Source organism: Ambystoma mexicanum, chromosome 4q, assembly GCF_040938575.1.
Source record: "Ambystoma mexicanum isolate Mex_15411 chromosome 4q, UKY_AmexF1_1, whole genome shotgun sequence".
NCBI classification, from domain to species: domain Eukaryota; kingdom Metazoa; phylum Chordata; class Amphibia; order Caudata; family Ambystomatidae; genus Ambystoma; species Ambystoma mexicanum.
This window is the reverse complement of record NC_090928.1, coordinates 1,187,624,923-1,187,643,704: the sequence shown is the minus strand read 5'-3', so window position 1 is coordinate 1,187,643,704 and position 18,782 is coordinate 1,187,624,923. Positions and strand designations below refer to the sequence as shown.

The window sequence follows — 18,782 nt, the reverse complement described above, 5'->3', positions numbered from 1 at the left end:
TAATACACCACTATTTGTCAAAACAGATGTGAGCGCATAACCTAGATGGCACTCCAATAGTTAAGTTAAAGGGAGAGAAAAAGGCAGAGCATAAAAATAAAACGATTCCCAACACTTCTCTAAGTCCAAAGCAAGTCAGTGAAGGCAGTATACACTGTAGAGTAGAGCCAAAGTTCATAGGACAGGCCCACTTTAAATGGAGCAAGGCGAAATGTGCCCAGGATCAAACGGTTTAAAATGCACTAAAAGTCTTTGCAGAGTGTTCAAAAGAGGTTGGAAGGTCTGGGGCCAATCCAGTTGGAAAGCCAAGGATTTAAGGGTCACCTTTAGCAATCCGAAGAACGGGGGGGCCAGGTGGAACACAGTACCTTAAAGAGAGAGGAAGCTCCAGCGGTGGCAGTTGTTCCTGGCAGTGGTTGCTGTTCGTTGTTCCGACCAGGGGAAGAGAGGATCTCGTCAAGGAGGAAACTTTGAGTTGATGCACTGCACAGGGATTAAACCAGCTGCAGAGTTTGTCGGTAAAAGGTGCGTTCCTTTTATTCCCGGTCAAATTGGTGAAGCTTGGCTATCCGGCTGCTGGGGTGCTTGGCACGGGCGATTCGACCAAGAGACGTCTTTGGAAGGTGAAATGGCGTACTGGTTGATCCCACCAGCTCAGAGGGAGAAGACACTTCCAGCAGAAGATCTCATCTTGTCGTCGGGAAAGTGGTGAGGTTGTTGCAGAAGGCCTCCACCGGTGGTGTTGTCGTTGCAGATGGCTCATTTTCTTCCCTCTTTGGATTCTTAGGTCCTGTGGCGACTTCTGCAGTTCCAGTCCCAAAAGCCCTGCTTTTATGCAGAAAAACACCCATTCAACAGCCTAGCTGTCACTCAAACATGCTAAGTGGTGAGCTGGGCGGCTCACCATTGGGCCAATCAGAATAGAGTGTGACTTGAGTTGCTAAGGCAATGCAGTCCAGGGTGCCAATTCCCCTCCCCACACATCCGGCGGAACCCAGACAGAGAGGCACCATTTGCAGGGCTTCTGTGGAGAAGCCCGCCAAAAAGTGGAACAAAGGGCTCGACCTTGGTCAGAGTTACAGAGACGGACACGAACGCCATTTTAGAAAAGAGTTCTAGCAAAAAGACCCAACCGTGAATTTAATATTAAATAAATAAACCGTCGGTATCTTTAACATTGCACCAAAAAGTGGTGCGTTTAAAATCAATGGGAAAATCCCATAGAGAATATTCCGGTGGAATATTTCGCGTGGTAACCACTGCCACCGGCCAGAAACTCGACAAGGGGGGACTGGACCGTGCCCCCTAGAAAACAGACCCAGGGGCAATATGATTAACCCCTTCCAGTACTTCCACAATATGATGGTTTGTACTGGTTCTGTTCATAATTTAAGACTAGTAAAGTCAGTGGGGACTTTAGATGCCCTGGGAGACAGTAGTCAGTCCCAGGGTATGGAGTCTATGTTTGGGGGTCACGATGACAACCCTGTGTTACTGCACTGAGGGTGCTGTGTAACACATACACAAAAAAACAGATGATACCCTATGGAGTAAAAGACCCCATAGCCCAAAATCACACAAATAGTCAGAGACATCCCCCAAATCATGTCAAGAGTGGGAGAAAAAGGGTCTCACTCTTAGCAGGAGAAAAAAACAAACCCCTAAAATCCAGCAAAGCTGCTGGGGGACTCACTAGGTTTGGGAAATTAGCCTTATAAGAGAATTCTCCCTAACAATTATGCTTCATGGAAACCTTGTTACTGCTACAATGGAACACAACTTTCAAATGTTGCACTGTTGGCACCTATGCCCCCAGAAAATGTCTAAAATGTTCGCTGAAGTTTCTTCCCTCTGTCCAAGGGAATGTGGCCATCTAGATACATTGTACCATCTTTGGTGGGCTTGTCCCAAGATCCAGGTGTTCTAGGCTGAGGTCCTTAGTTGGATGAAGGAGATTGTGGGAATATCTTTGTGGCTGGATCCCCTGCAAATGCTTTTGGGTGTCCTGGAGGGGGCAGGGATGATGCCCGGCTTCTGAGAATGTGGGAGGCTATGTTAAGAGCTGGGAGGGTGGCGATAGCTCAAAGATAGAAAAGTAAATCCGCCCCCTCGAAAGACGACTCGATCAATAAACTATGGGACATTTTCATCCTAGAGAAGCTCAAAGCAACAGTAAACAACGGTATGGAGGCTTTCCACACGGACTACTAGGGATTGTTTATTTTGAAATGGGGTAGCAGAGAACATAGCCCATAAACCTGTGAGCGCTCTTGTGAGCGGGCATGGCCAGCAATTTCACTAATATGGTACACAAGCTCGTTTCTTTGTACTTGGGATGGATCTGCGAAGATGAGCCTTAGGCAGTTCACATGCAATTTTGCCGGACTTGTTTCCACTTATGTTTGATCAGGCGCACATTTTATGAGTCATTTGCTGTAACCCTGTGTAGTGTATGTTTCAATGAGAGTGGGTGGAGGCAGGGGGGCGGGTTGAAAATGGAACATAAGTCATGGAACTGATGTACCTGTATTTGTAAATGTTCCTTATGTTATGATCAAATAAAAATTAAAGTTAAAAAATGTATATATTTATTTCTGATATGGTGGAGTCGTTGAGTGAAGTGGTGGCTCTACAACAGGGTATGGAATAAGCATAGGTGGGACAGTCTGGGCAAAACTGAAACCCCTAAAATGTCCAGAGGATTGACGTGGTCGAACTTTACAGGTTTTCTCCTGAGGTCCAAGATACTGGCTTTCAACTTGGGGCAATATGAAGGCAGGCGAGTAGAAGCTCAGACAGCCAATGGGTGGAATTTGAAGAGGCATGAGTGACTCTGGCTTATTTGGGAAGATAATTGTAGCCAGGGCAGTGAAGGATAGAGTAGAATTAAATCGATAATAGGGCCGTGTTAGAGTTAATGAATTGGGATCTAATTTTGTGGGAATTGGAGGCATGTGATTTGTCGATTGGTGAATTGTGGGTGGAGGGGTTGTATACTGGTACACCAAAGCACTGAGCAAGAACTGAGAAACCCATGTGCCTTTAGTAGAGGGAGGAGAAGGGCAAAGAGCTGAGAACCCCATGTGCCTTTAGTAGAGAGAGGAGAAGGGCAAAGCGCTGAGAACCCCATGTGCCTTTAGTAGAGGGAGGAGAAGGGCAAAGCGCTGAGAACCCCATGTGCCTTTAGTAGAGAGAGGAGAAGGGCAAAGCGCTGAGAACCCCATGTGCCTTTAGTAGAGGGAGGAGAAGGGCAAAGCGCTGAGAACCCCATGTGCCTTTAGTAGAGGGAGGAGAAGGGCAAAGCGCTGAGAACCCCATGTGCCTTTAGTAGAGGGAGGAGAAGGGCAAAGCGCTGAGAACCCCATGTGCCTTTAGTAGAGGGAGGAGAAGGGCAAAGAGCCGAGAACCCCATGTGCCTTTAGTAGAGGGAGGAGAAGGGCAAAGAGCCGAGAACCCCATGTGCCTTTAGTAGAGGGAGGAGAAGGGCAAAGAGCCGAGAACCCCATGTGCCTTTAGTAGAGGGAGGAGAAGGGCAAAGAGCCGAGAACCCCATGTGCCTTTAGTAGAGGGAGGAGAAGGGCAAAGAACTGAGAACCCCATGTGACTTTAGTAGAGGGAGGAGAAGGCCAAAGCACTTTGAGCACAACCTGCACTTAGTAAGAAGAGTAGAAGGCCAAAGCACCGGGTAACACTTGCGCATTTAGTAGATGGAGAAGCAAAAGCACTGCAACTTGTGTATTTAGAAATGTATCTATTGGGTGGTTCTCACCTGCTGTAAGAGAGGCTGTTTGCACTGGGGAAAGCCAGATAGTAATCGGATCAATGCGCTAGCTACACCAATCAATCTGTAGCTTCAGATCTTATTCTCTGAAAAGAATATGAGTATTGGACAAAATGAACTGGTGCATCTTGAAGAAATGTAATTGTGCATGCTGTACTTTTGCGCATGTATCAGGTGCCAGGGGATGGAGTTTGGGGGAGGAGGAATAAACTGAGCGGCCACCAGCTGTTGTTGAATACAGACACACAACTCATTCTTGGGAGAGGTTGCTTCGTCAAATGTTTAATAGCAGCACTGGACATGAACATGCAGGTCCCCCATGCAATCGCACATTTTGTTATCCCACCATTAATTTCCTTATCTTTATGCACTTTTCAGTAGATTGGACTAAGTGCAACAGGTGCAAAATGTCATTACCTCACAGGGGAGGATTTCAGTCCTCCCCAATTAACACAATAGTTGACTCTGTAGAATTTGGCAAACCTAGACACTCAGGGGTCAGTTTCATGTCTTTAGATGAAAACCGACACAAAGGTGCACTTCAAATACAGTTAAACCTTGATATACAATAATATTTGTTTAAAGTAACTTCAACAATGTTTCCTGATATATTCTGGGTAATGCAAGCATGACTGTAAACAATTTACTAGTGCAGCAGATTATAAACGTTTAAGTAAATCCTTTGTTCTTTGCCAAGCTGTCTTTTTCCATTATGCCTGCAAGCACACACTTTGAACATGGTTTCTCTCTTCAGCTGCACGGGGGTAATACTAATAGTTAGGCCTATTCTTTCTCAAATGTACATAGGTTTTATAGTTGCATTAAATTAACTTGCTATTACATTTCCCCATAACATTCTGTAAGCACACATTCTCTCTGACACAACCTAATCACAAGAGGGAGAATAGATTATATCAGCTCAGCAGGAAAGAGAGCAATCTACGGATGAGGAAGAGGTGATTCCAGAAAAGTATCCACCTTTGATTTTCCTTGTAAAAGATGACAATGAAAAACATAACAAAGATTTTGCTCCATCAACTCATTCAAGATCGAGATTCAGACCCCCATAATGTGATGATACAAAAGATAGCAAGTGAGACCAAGGGACAGGAGAAGAGTGCGCAGTCGTTGATAACCTATTCCAGCTATTAAGTGCAAGCACTGTGCACAGGAGTCATGCTCCAGAGACTGTCTGTGTGCCAGTATTCAATCTTCCCAAAAAATTCCCAAAATGACATGCTAGTGGAAGTAGAAGTTTGCAGTTAGTCAACCTGGGGTGAAGAAGCGATCATCCAAGACAGATGCAACTAACACAACTAAAAAAGCAAAGAATTCCTGTAACAGCGCCTCAATGCCCGCGGGCTGTGTGAGCGCTTTAAAAATGCAGATACAGAAATAAATAAGATCCGTCGCCTACTGCTCCCAGTGCAAATCGGGAGTAACTTGTGCTGTGGATCAGGACCTACCGTTCTGCATTGGAATCTCCTGAGCAGGGAGAGCAGACCCTGAACGGAACCATTGAGTCCCCTTGAGTGCACCTCACAGCAATCAGAGAGCAAGACCACCTGAAGCTCCCTGTTCACCAAACCGGTTGCCTCATTGACCGCACATTGACACGGCCAAGATCACGACTTTGTCGACCATTATCCGCCAACTCAAACTGCTGGAGTGTCCCTCATCGACTCCTCCTGGGGGCTAAACCCTGACTCGGCCTGGTCATCTGTGAAGCATATCTGGGACAGCCCGGCCTGTATCTTTGAGAGCCGCCCTCTACTGCAAAGAGCACCCACATTTGCCCCTACCAGACTCCTTCTTGCTGCTGGGGCCTCCATGATCCTATGTGCCCAAATTGAGCCTAATCATCTTGCATCTACGTTCGACTCAGGGTTTTACTGCATCAGCACACCAAAAACTGAATCCAGGTCCTGTTGACTCCGAACTGCCCCTAGGTCATGATCATTCCTGCTTTTAACTGGATATCCTTTCTTTGTGGTTAGTTCTTTACCTACCACCCCTGGAAATATGCTCAGAATGCTACTTTCTCCAGTCTGTCACATCTTCCCTGTTCTACCTTTGAGGTGGGTTTTGTGCATTATTTTCTATTTGTTCAACATACATATGGTGTGTTTAATTAAAGTCTTTTTATTTGTATAGAACCTTGATTGGGCATTCCTTTTATTTTGGGCTGTGATACTGTGTTGTTTGGGTAACTACTGGTTCATTTTCACACTTCTCTTGAGAGTATAGTCTGCCCTCGGCCCACGTTACCACGCAAGGCGTAGGCGGTATGTCTCTTAACTGTCTGTGTATTACATTTTTGATTGTATTGTGTTTTGGTTTGTCGAAATGTGAGGGTCGAGTGGCCCATTTTACCCATCCCCCTGCATAGCAGAATCCAGTTAGTCACAGCAAAGCCTAAGGGTAGAATATAGCTGGGTGTGACACCTGTGCATAAAACCAAGCAGGTCAAACAGGCCCAATCCTAGAACAGCAGGTGGACATCACCACAAGCATGGTGGAAATGGGACTATTTACCATGAGTATGGTAGTAATTGTGCAGAATAACTTTAATTCTCAAATCAGATGCTAATGTGTGACATCCTTGCTTATATACAAAGAGAATGTGGAACATTTTTACCATCCAAATGTGCAGCATAATATTGCTCGGAAGGCTTATTTTATTGAAAGCATATGCAGAGTTTTCATTTGCTGTGGAATCTGACTCCTGATCCTCAACATGGTGTCTGAGAATGCAGCTGCTTAATTATTTGTGAGCAAACATGCACAATTGACAATCAGACACGATATAAAATAATTGAATATTTATTTTTACAGGAATGCAGAGAGTTGTTTACAGGTTTCAGCCACCAATTGGTAGACAATCTTCAAAAATCTACGAGACTATCTTTGGACGCTCTCAAAAGAAGGCTCTTTGTATCCACGTAAGTTGAGGCAAATACCCATGTACAATGCACTATATCGAAAAGTTTATTTTTAGATTTTCCACCTTTGTAATTGTTTTGGTGCATGTCTGGGCACCAGGACATTTTTTGGTTGACCGATTTCTGCTGACAAATGTACATCTCATAACTATGCTAATCACAAAGGTTGTATGCTGATTATAGGGGTCATAATTAAACTTTTGATCAACGTTATTCTATTTATATAACTCTTTTTAGATTATCGGTGCATGGCTTCCTCTCTCACCCTATTCTGTTTTAAAATTCTGTGAGGCATCAAAATTTGGGGAGAGGAAACATCTCTGGATATAAGAACATATCTTTTTTTTAAATTCGTTGTATTGTATTTGGTTAAAAAAACCTTTTACAAGAAAAAAGCCATTTTAACAAAAGAGAACCACTTACAACATTACACAATCATTACAAAAGGAAACATTAATCATAGCACTTAAAATTCTTAAAAAGAAGGATTTCCATATAACAAATTAAAATATAATCAAACTCAATAATAAGCATCTTATCTATCAACACCCAAAATATGTACCTAATTCCTAACGGTTACAAAGAACAAACCAAAATCCCCGGAGCAAGTGGGGCATGTGGCTATTTAGAACACAATGGGCCTCATTACGAGTTTGGAGGTAGCCATGCCGCTTTTAGCGGCATGGATACTCCCAAACCGGGTACCGTGTCCGTGTTCCAGGAATAGGGAATTACCGGGCCATTCTGACCTTGGCGGGCCCAGTAATTCCCTTTCCCCGACCCCGGTACATCCCCATTCCCATTTGGGCCCCCATAGGGGGACCTGTTGTTAGCATCATGGTCTGCTAGCGGGTCCCGCTAAGTAGGCCTGGTCTGACCAGATGTCTTTGTTAGGGAGAATTCTCTGTTAAGGCTAATTTCCCAGACCTAGTGAGTCCCCCAGCAGCTTTGCTGGATTTTTGGGGTTTATTTTTTTCTCCTGCTAAGAGTGAGACTCTTTTTCTCCCACTCTTAGACATGATTTGAGATATCCTTTGACTTTGTAATGTGTTTAATGGGCTATGGGGTCTTTTACTCCATAGGGTTTCATGTATTTTTGGTAAGTGTGTTACACAGAACCCTCAGTGCAGTAACACAGGGCTGTCATAATGACCCCCAAACATAGACTCCATACCCTGGGACTGACTACTGTCTCCCGGGGCATGTAAAGTCACCATCGACTTTACTAGTCTTAAATTGGGAACAGAACCAGTACAAACCATCATATTGTGGAAGTACTGGTAGGGATAATTAGATTGCCCCTGGGTCTGTTTTTCGAGGGGGCACTGTGCAGTCCCCCTCATCGAGTTTCTAGTAGGTGGCAGTGGTTACCACGTGAAATATTCCACCAGAATATTTCCTAAGGGATTTTCCCATTCATTTTAAACGCACCACTTTTTGGTGCAATGTTAAAGATACCGCTGGGTTATTTATTTAATATTTATTCCCCGGTTGTTTTTTTTTGCCAGGACTCGGTTTTAAAATGGCGTTTGTGTTCACCTCTGTAACTCCAACCCAAGTCGAGCCCTTTGTTCCACTTTTTGGCGGGCTTCTCCACAGAAGCCTCCAAAAGTGGTGCCACTCTGTCTGGGTCTACAGGATGTGTGGGAGGGGGGTTTAGGCACCCTGGACTGAGTTGCCTCTGCAACTCAAGTCGCACTCTTGTGTGATTGGCCCAGTGGTGAGCCGCCCGGCTCAACACTTAGCATGTTTGAGTGACAGCTAGGACTAATGAATGGGGGTTTTCTGCATAAAAGCAGGGCTTTGGGGACTGGAACTTCAGACGTCGCCACAGGACCAAAGAATCCGAAGAGGGAGAAGTTGAGCCAACCTGCAACGACAACACCAACGCTGGAGCCCTGCTGAATCGACTCACCACTTCTTCCAACGACAGAGGAGATCTTCATCCCAAAGAGTCTTCTTCCTTTGACTGGTGGGGATAACCAGTTTGCCCGCCTTTTCGCCTTCCCGGATCATCTCATGGCCGCCTTGCCTGTGCCAAGCACCCCGGCAACCGGGATACCACGTTTTACCACTACCGCAAATAAAAGGGTAGTACCTTTTAACCGGAAAACTCTGCGGCTGGTTTCTTCCCTGGCAGTGCAACGACCTTCAGCTTTCCTCCACGTCGAGATCATCTCTTCCTCTGGACGATGCCGCGACTTGCACCCGCTGCCAGGAACAACTGCCCCGCTGGAGGATTCTCTCCACTTTCAAGGTACTGTGTCCGCCTGACCTCCCTCGCAACGCTCTGTGTGGGGTGTCTCTGAAATCCTGAACTTACCACTTGGGTTGGCCATAGGCTGGCTAACTGAACTTTTCTGAGCTGAACGAATTCCTTTTTGAACTCCCTGCAAGAATTTTAAAGCCTTTTAAACTGTGTGATCTTGGGCGCATTGGTGTTCTACTCTCTCCAAGAGAGAGCCTGGCCTCTGAACTTTTTGCTCACAAGTAGACTTTGACTTTCCAGCCTTGCTGGGTGCTTCTAAAGTATGGAGTTGTGTGCTTTTCCTAATTTCTGCCTTTTCCCTCCCTTTTTCTTAACTTATTGGAGTGCCATCTTTAGTTAAGCGCTCACCTCTGTCTGGAAATAAGTGGTGTTAACTAAGACTTGTCTAATAAGGAATAAGGGATATATATATATTAATAGTGACTGTGTTTTTTGAACTTGCTTACAATAATAGTGCTGGAGTGTTTCTAAGTGTGTCTTTTAATAAATAATTATATACTTTGATACCAAAGCTCTGGTCAGTGTTTGCTTGTGCTACTGTATTTTGGTACCTATCTTGTATACTCTATATACTGTCTAACTCTTCTTGAGAGAAGTCTGGCTGCTCAGCCACAGCTACCAGGTAAATCTGGGTGGTACAGACTGCTACCAATAGGGTTTACTGCCAACACCTGTAGTCTTAAGCCTTTTGCAGTGGTCCCTAAGGGAACTGCACAGGTTTCTGCCTAACAGTCTTCAGCGGGACCCGCTGCAGACCTCGTAATGAGGCGGCCTGGAATGAACAGTGCTGGTCACTTATCGGCACCGTTCATTCCATGGCCACACTCGTTGTAATGAGGCCCAATGGAACATCTTTCTAATACCTGGATCACAGCTATTGTCATTCCATGTGAATGCCCAGAAATTATCCTGTCCCAGAATGTTTGTGGTATATAGCAGTTGGATTCGAAACCAAATCTTTCAAAAAGACTAGATCTCTCTTGCCAAATACCCTCACAAACCATAAGAAAATGTTTGATAGATTGTTCTTCTGGTATTTTGCAATCGTAATCTCAAGAATTTTTTCCTAATCCTCCAGTCTGGAAATTTCACCAAGTATTTATTTACATAACCAAGTTTTTATCTGCCTTCAACAATGGATTTGAATTTACCCCTGCCCGCACCTCCTCAATTGTGTTAATCCAGCCCATCTCATCCCAGCATCTTTTTTGCTTTCCCTGGGTTCTCTATTAAGGTTTGAATTTCTATATCAACCGTGGCTAACCAATTCTTTACCTGAAGGTGCAAATGTGTTAGCATTTTAAATCTGTTGTTAACCAGGTGAGACTTTAACAACAACTCGCCATAATTGCCCAAAAGGTCAACCAACTTGAATACCGAGCCGAAGACAGTGAGGGCAGCGCACGACGCAATAACCTCAGGATTCTCGGGATCCTGTAGAAAGAGGAAGGCCCCAGTGTCGAACTTTTCCTAGAAGACTGGCTGACTCACAACTTTGCCCCCAAGAAACTGTCGAAATTCTTCTCTATTGAAAGAGCACATAGGGTACCCACTGGGCAACCTACCCCAGGAGCCCCGCCCAGAACTATAATTGCACGCCTCCTTAACTACCGGGACCGAGACGCCATCCTCCAGATGGCACAGGCCTCCGGCCCAATCACATACAACGGCTACAAAGTGGGGTTTTACCCGGACTATACTAAAGAGGTCCAGAAGGCCCACCAGTCGTTTGACTCTGTTAAGAAGTAACTTCACTCTCTGTCAATTAAGTTCACCCTCTTCTTCCCGGCGTTGCTCAAGGTCCACCATGAGGGTACGACACACCTATTCCACAACCCCAAAGAAGCATGGGATTGGCTCGAAACACAGATCCTCAATGGGCCCGCGGCCCGACGCTCGCCCTCTGGACCGTCCGCTCGCAAACTCGGGCCCGGGTAGAACTCGCCACCTCTCACTCCGACAGACCCCGAAACAGAATCACCAAGGCGTCCCTCCAGGAATACCACAGAGAACGGATGAGGCCTGGGCATCACAGCACTGAATTCGCTACTGGACACCATTGAAACTGCACCACTGCGGCAGCCACCGCCTGGGCATCGCAGTTTCAGGCAAAGTCCAGGTAACTCCACAGTTGCTACCACCCTAGGTCGGATCATCCCGACGAAGTTTAAGTTCACCAAGTTATAAGTTCAATGTTTGGGCGACAGGTGCTCCCAGTTGGGGGGGAAGTACAGGGTGGGGGGAGTTTTGGGGATTCGAGGAAACGGAATCACGAAAAAAGAAAGCTGGAAACCGACGAGAGCAGGCAAGGCAAACAAACACTGTTTTGGGCCAGGACCAGAGACACAAGTATCAGCCAGTCTTCAGGCACTCCAGTGCAAGGCAGCCCCCGGATGTCCCCCCCTGAGAGGAAAACGAATACGCCCCCTGGAAAAATGCAGCTGCCACTAATCCTCCCAGATACCCCAACAAATAGACTCACGCAGACAGGATGAACTCCAACAAGGTGACAATACTGTCCTGGAACGTCAATGGCCTCGGCTCCAGCATAAAGCGGAGACTGGTGCTCCAGTACCTAAACCGACGTTCACCAGACATTGCCCTCTTAAATGAAACGCACTTGATAGGCACAAACACCAACTTTTTCAAAAAAACTAATTACTCAAATGTCTACCATGCCGTATTCACGAAAGGAGCTAGGGGCACAATGATACTCGTCCACAAGAGAGTCCCTCTCCAGGTTAGGAAGATCAGGGCAGACCCCCGGGGCCGCTATGTACTGATGCTGGCGGACATCTGGGGCGAGACATGGGGCCTGGCAACAATCTATGCCCCCCCACGCTGACGAAAGAACTGCTCGTCGAGCTACAGAGCTTGCTTCTGGAAGAGGAGGCTGATATGTGGGTGCTCGGAGGGGACTTTAACGAAGTAATGGACATCACAGTCGACAGAACCGATAGGAGAGCTGGAACACGCCCCACCTTCACGCCGCTCACCACGTTCGCCGAGACCTCAGGAATGGTGGACGCATGGCGCACACTTCATGGAGACGAGGCAGGGTTCTCCTTCTACTCAGGTGTCCACAAATCATTCTCCAGGATCGATTACGCATTCATCCCCCGCAACATAACCCACAGGCTTCTCGACGCTGCATTCCTCGCGAGAGGAATTTCAGACCACTCCCCGCTTCTTTTAACTCTCAAGAACCCCTCCTGCCGCCCAGATCGTAATTGGCGCCTAAATACATACCCTCTCCATCTTCCTGAAATTGCGGAGAAGCTAGAAAAGAGGACAACGGAATACTTTGAACTTAATGAGGGCTCGGTGGACTGCCCGATTTCGATCTGGGAGGCATACAAACAGTCCTACGAGGGGAGGTTATTTCCACGGTTTCCGCCTACCAACAACGGCAAGTCCAGAAGGTCAGGGAAGCAGAAGCACGCGTCTTGGAGTGTGAGCGACAAATCCTCATACAAAACACCCAAGAAGCAAAGGAAGCGATGCTCACGGCGCAAGACGCCCTGAGCAACATGTCCCTAGACAACGCACAAACTGCTCACCAATTAGTCCGAAGCCAAATATATGAAAGGGGCGACAAAGCTAACAAGACTTTGGCCTGGTTGGAGAGACGCGTGCAGAGCAGGGGACACGTAAGGGCAATCAGATCTCTGGATGGGACATTATTGACAGAAGACTCGGATATTGTCGAGGCATTCGCCACCTATTACAAAAATCTTTATACCCCACCCATTGGGAACCCATCAGTCGAACCCTCTCGATACCTTGACCACATCAAGATTCCGATACTCCCGCAGCACCAATCTGATCTCCTGAATGCTGAGATCACTGACACCGAGGTGCAAGATGCACTGGCACAACTCCAACCCGGGAAAACTCCGGGCCCCAATGGATTCCCAACAGAAACGTGGAAATGCCTCGGTAGCACGCTACCTACCCACATGCACCGCATGTTTCTACGCAGCAGGGAACTAGGAGTACTTCCCCCAGACCTCAGGAAGGCATGCATAGTTGTCATACATAAGCCTGGGAAACCCCCGGAGTAATGCGCCTCCTATCGTCCGATATCCTTGATCAATGGCGAAGCGAAGGTTCTCGCCAAAACACTCGCTAACAGACTATTGCAAGTGATTGAGACCCTCGTCCACCCAGACCAATGTGGTTTTATGCCCAATAAATCAACTCAGATGAATTTACGCAGAGTCCAATTGGCGCTGTCCAGGGCAAAGGAAATACCAGCCCCACTCGCCCTCCTGGCGGTGGACTTCGAAAAGGCGTTTGACTCTGTGGGGTGGGATGCCTTGTGGGAGATCATGGCTAGGATGAACCTCGGGCAGACATTTATATCCTGGGTAAAACTTCTATATGCAGCCCCGGAGGCCACGGTGAGGGTGAACGGCAGGTCCTCCAAATCATTCCCCCTGGGCCGGGGCACGAGACAGGGATGCGCGCTGTCTCCACTCCTCTTCCTCCTGGCCATCGAGCCACTAGCGATTGAGCTTAGAGCTAACACCAACTGGACCGGTTTCGTCTGGCCGGGAGGGAGAGAAGACCGCCTTTAGCTCTATGCGGATGACCTGCTCATATACCTCAGTAACCCGAGGATCTCGTGCCCGGTGGTCTCCCTCATACTCAGGAAATATCAGCACTTTGCAGGCCTAAAGGTTAATGATGCCAAAACCATTTTCTTCCCAATTCAGGGTGGCAAGTCTGCGATCCCGGAGACCTGTCCATATCACGTCTCTATCAGGGAACTCAAATACCTGGGTATACGGCTCGACCCGACGCTTGATGGGTTCCCCCGACTTAATATACAACCAGTAATAGAGCGGTTTAACAGAGACACCCCCCATTGGCAATCTCTTCCCCTATCGCTAATGGGCCGGGCCGCACTATTCAAAATGATGACCCTTCCCAGACTGTTGTATGTCCTCCAGAACGCCCCATTCCCCATCCCCCAAGAAACCTTCGCACTCATGACACGCTCCAGAGATTGGTGTGGGAGGGAGGCATCGGTTTACCCTGCATACGCACCTATTACCTGGCCACACAGATAGGAGTAGTGAATGACTGGATGCACGCGGACCCCACACTGCCACACACCCGTATAGAGCTAGAGACCATGGCCCCGCTAACACCGCTCCAAATCCTCTATGCCACCCACAATCAACTCCCGGTGCTGCCCAAAATGACCCACCACATCCGGCGCGCTTGGCGGGCCGCACACAAACTAATCGGCTGGGAAGGACAGCCAACACTGTCGCAACCCATATGGCACAATGCGCTCCTCCCGGAACTAGTAAAAATGGGCTCCTTCGGTCACTGGCTGGCAAAAGGAATACACACATTAGCACACGTGATACAAGAGGGTTGCCTCCTGAGCTTTGAGACCATGCTCAAACAATTCCACCTGGCACCCATCGACAGGTTTCGGCATGCGCAACTGTCCCACGCCATCCGCACCCAATTCCCCGACATGACGGTCGCACCCCCCTGCCCTCCCATCGAGACCAATATTCTCCCGCAGCACATCTCTTCGAGGGTCACTTCCACTCTCTATCAGGCCCTTAACTCATTCGGGGCTGCACAACTCGACGGGCTAAAGGCAAAGTGGGAAAGGGATCTGGGCCCCTTGGAACCTGAAGATTGGGTGGAGGCGTTAATGTCCCCCAGAGAAATCGGTATAGAATCCAAGCTCAGACTAATACAGCTGAGGATCCTCCATCGTTCATACCACTCACGCACTGCGATGGCCAGATGGGGTGGAATAGAAGACGGGACATGTGTTCGATGCAAAACTGAACCCGCCACCTTCTACCATATGATATGGGACTGTCAGGCGATACAGGCCTTATGGGTGGGCTGTGTCAACACAATCTCAGCTGCTCTGGTGACACCAATCCCTAGGGACCCCAAGATGGTACTCTTGGGCATTGGGGGTGAAGTAGACTTGTCCAAATATGAGAAAATGTTTTTGGCAATTGCGTTGGGGGCAGGCAAAAGACTTATCGCGGCCAATTGGGGATCTGCCGATCCACTGAGCCTGAACCGGTGGAGTAATGAGCTGGACAGGTGCGGAACCTTAGAGCGCCAGATCTATAATGCAAGGGGCTGTGTGACGGTGTCTTTAAATGTGGTAAACTCACGTATACAGTAATACCTATTGAACGTATAACCAGGAAGTCCTGTTTTAGTTGATCCGTGTATGGACTTTCCTCTAATGGCCTGGCTGTCATGTTTTTGTTACCTAGGAGACGGGGTCTCGAGTGGAAGAAGGAGAGAAGGACGGTTATGCCTGGGCATATTGAAGAGGAGGTTTTCTTAAAAGAAGCAGCTGTCGGCTTCGGCCTGAAATTTAGAAATATCGATACAAAGTTGCACCGTTGCGCAGTTTGACGAGTTTTTTTTGTTTGTTGTGAGTTTCAACACAGCGATCGTAGTCGCTGACTTGGCCGAGAGAAGCACCGCCCTGAACCAACGAAAACCGCCGTGTCCGGAAGGGAACAGCTGATCGCGGACGTAGCTGAAACGGGAAGCAGTAGACGCCGTTGTCCTGGAGAAGCAGTGCTGAACCAACTACGAGTCGTGTCCAGAAGGGAACGGCGGATCGAAGCAGTAGGCGCCGTTGCGACGGTGAACAAGTAAGATCAGAAAATCGTATGGGAGATCTTGCTACTAGTGACAGACCTCTAAAGAGGGATAGCATTATAGACTTCAGGAAGCATCTTTATTTAATGGTCATCACTATGGAACCGAATGCCTGATAAGGACTACGATACGACGCTGTGTAGATAAACAGCGACCTGCAGAATTTCTTTGAGAACATAACTAGAAGAAGCTGAAGTGGGTGAGAGGTTGAATTCAACGTCACTATGAATATGAATAGGAGCTAAGTCATAGGAGCTAAGTCAGAAGGGAGTCTCAAAGGTATGTTTACCACTTCCTATGAACCGAAATACCTCGTGAAGAGAAGCTGCAGAGACTTTGCGACGATGTGATAGGAACCGGGACTACCAATATTAGCCTCTGAAATTATATATATATATATTATCAGAAGTGTTAGAGGATAAGTTTGGGCAAAGTGAGAAAAACAAACGTAGAAGGTTACTCTGAGGAAAAGAGAATAGTAAAAACTAACGCGAGGAAGTCAAGGGATAAGTCACTGAACAGAGAAGAGAAAAGAGACAAGTTTTCAAAACTGTATGGTGAAAGGAGGGAAGTAACATCAACCCAGAAAGGAAAGAGTCAACGTAGATTAAAGAGACAGACAACTTACCTTGAGCCGGAAGAGAAGTCCATATTGCTACAAAGCTGGCCAGATCCAAAAGTGAAGACGTATCCTTTTCTTTTAAACTGCCTCTGAAAGAGAAGAGGAAAACATTGTTAATAAAGTTATTTGGGTTCTCGTTGAATTCCATATAAACTATTTGTTGTCTCAGACCTTTATTTATACAATATTGAAGAAAGGCCATCACAGTTGGACCCCAAGATGGTACTCTTGGGCATTGGGGGTGAAGTAGACTTGTCCAAATATGAGAAAATGTTTTTGGCAATTGCGTTGGGGGCAGGCAAAAGACTTATTGCGGCCAATTGGGGATCTGCCGATCCACTGAGCCTGAACCGGTGGAGTAATGAGCTGGACAGGTGCGGAACCTTAGAGCGCCAGATCTATAATGCAAGGGGCTGTCCCCGCAAATTCGAAAAAATATGGGGTAAATGGCTGGATACTCAATGAGCCCTGCGGGCGGGGTTACATCGGTAACGCTGCTAGCATTGTTTGCCTGCCTTGTCCTATTGATGTCTTACGGTCCTTGGCCCCGCGGGCCCTGTTGTTATGGTTAATTGCCTTCAAAATGTATACCGCTGATCCATGTCTTATTCATGTACGTTTCTTTATGTTATGTTGTTTAAAATCAATAAACAGCGTTTAAAAAAACAAAAAAACACAGGTGAGACTTTATATCTAGGTGTAGTGTCCCTTCTTGAGCTATTGTTATAAGTGTAAAGAGGGAAATTAGCTTCCAACCTGCTTGGGATTTTAGAGATCTTAAACCCAATTCAAACCTAATGTTCGATATTGGTAAGTACATCAGTAACCCAAGGTCATTTTTCCATATCTGGCCCTCCCATTTTTGCCAATTCCCATTCCATAGGAGGGGCTTTGCTTCAACACCATATAAAACAATTGGAATTACCTTTACCTGATAATATTTGATTAGTGGCAAAAGAGAAAATCTACAGTATCTCATCAGAATTTTTTTCATCTGAGAAGTAAATTGTGTTAATTTTGTGGAGAGATCTTGCTCTACTTTACAGACTGCCTGAAATGCATAGATTGTATACCCCAGGTAGAGAAATTCCTCTACCCTTTGGATATTTTGGCCACCCACCACCCACCGGGGATAGACAACTTTTTTGTTCCTGTGTCTAAAGACCATTATCTTAAGACTTGTTGGGATTTAGAGATTCAGTTTTCTTCCACCTAACAATTCAGTTTATTCAGGTGATGCTGCAGTCCGATTGCCGTCTTGTCAAGCAAGACGACATCGTCCGCGTAGGCGAGCCAGTGGATCTTAACCCCATTTAGTACAGAGCTTGCCAAGGCCAATGGGGCCAGGAACCCCCCATATCAGCTAAATAAAAGTTGAAAAAGAGGGGATCCCCCAGACAACCCTGGCAAATCCCCCTTTTGACCCCCACCGATTCAGATAGGTGACCTTCCTCATCGAGACAAACTCTCACTGTGGTATATTCTTGTGGAGTTTAATTAACATACCCAGGATTCCTTCCGGGATGCCCCTTGCTCTTAGCTTCAGCCATGCCTGTTTCTGTCCACCTGATTGAAGGCTTTAGAAAAGTCCACCCAAGCCCCAAAAAACTGTTGCTCTCCTCGGTTACCTGTGTTTTCACTCACCAGGTTTAATACTAGGCAATTTAGAGCTGTGGATAGACCCATCCTAAATCCTGTTCGGCATTTCGATGGGACCCTCTCTTTTTTTCCCAACTTTCCAATTTCCCTATCAGGATCCTAATGAAGAGTTTATTCACTATGTCCTGAAGGGCGATCGGCTAGTAGTTCGCCACCACCGACCCATCGCCCCCCTTGAACAGAGGTATTATGATTACAGATTTCCACTATAGAGGGAATTCCTGTCTTGCCAAAATGTCCCTAAAAAGCCCATAGGCAGGGTTTGTTTTTCAATACTTGGTATGTCAGACCATTAGAGCCTGCTGCTTTTGAAGTCAAACTGTTCCCAATCAAATCAACAAGGGCTTGTTCGTCAAAGGTAAGACTCCAACCCGGTTTCAAAAACCTCTGTTAGATGCATAATCCAGCCTCTTTCCGAGACCAAGTTACACTGAGCTGTCTGCGACTTTCCTTCCAATTGATGTACCACTGTCCAAAACTCTCTTGAGTCTCTTTTCCCAATTAGTTTCAACATGGATTCACCATCCTGCTGAAGTTGCCACATCTTTCTAACTTCTGACCATGGTTTATACGACTACACCAGGGATCTAAATTTACTTTTGCAGGCCTCTTTACTCATAGTGCCCTTTTTCAACCTTCTCAGCATTTGGTTCAACCTTATTTTCCTCAGCATAGTTTCCTCGTCAAAAGGGTGAAGGTGTATCTGTTTTTCCCCCCCTCCACTCACCGAAGGCGGACAGACTGACCACACAAATTTGACAAAGCTTTCTGGCTGACATCTCTCAAATTGGGTGTTCTCTGAGACTTCCATAAGGCAATTTAAAGAGCTCCTTCCCTCCCCAT

The 18,782-nt window shown here is 46.7% G+C and overlaps 1 protein-coding gene across 1 annotated transcript in view; it reads left to right on the top strand.

Annotated features, from left to right (window-relative positions):
- Positions 1-18,782, top strand: part of DNAH8 (dynein axonemal heavy chain 8) — an 8,835,797-nt gene that overhangs the window by 3,159,069 nt on the left and 5,657,946 nt on the right. Inside the window, exon 24 of the mRNA XM_069608756.1 lies at positions 6,617-6,723. Coding sequence (XP_069464857.1) covers positions 6,617-6,723 — 107 coding nt within the window. The remainder of the gene's footprint in view (positions 1-6,616; positions 6,724-18,782) is intronic.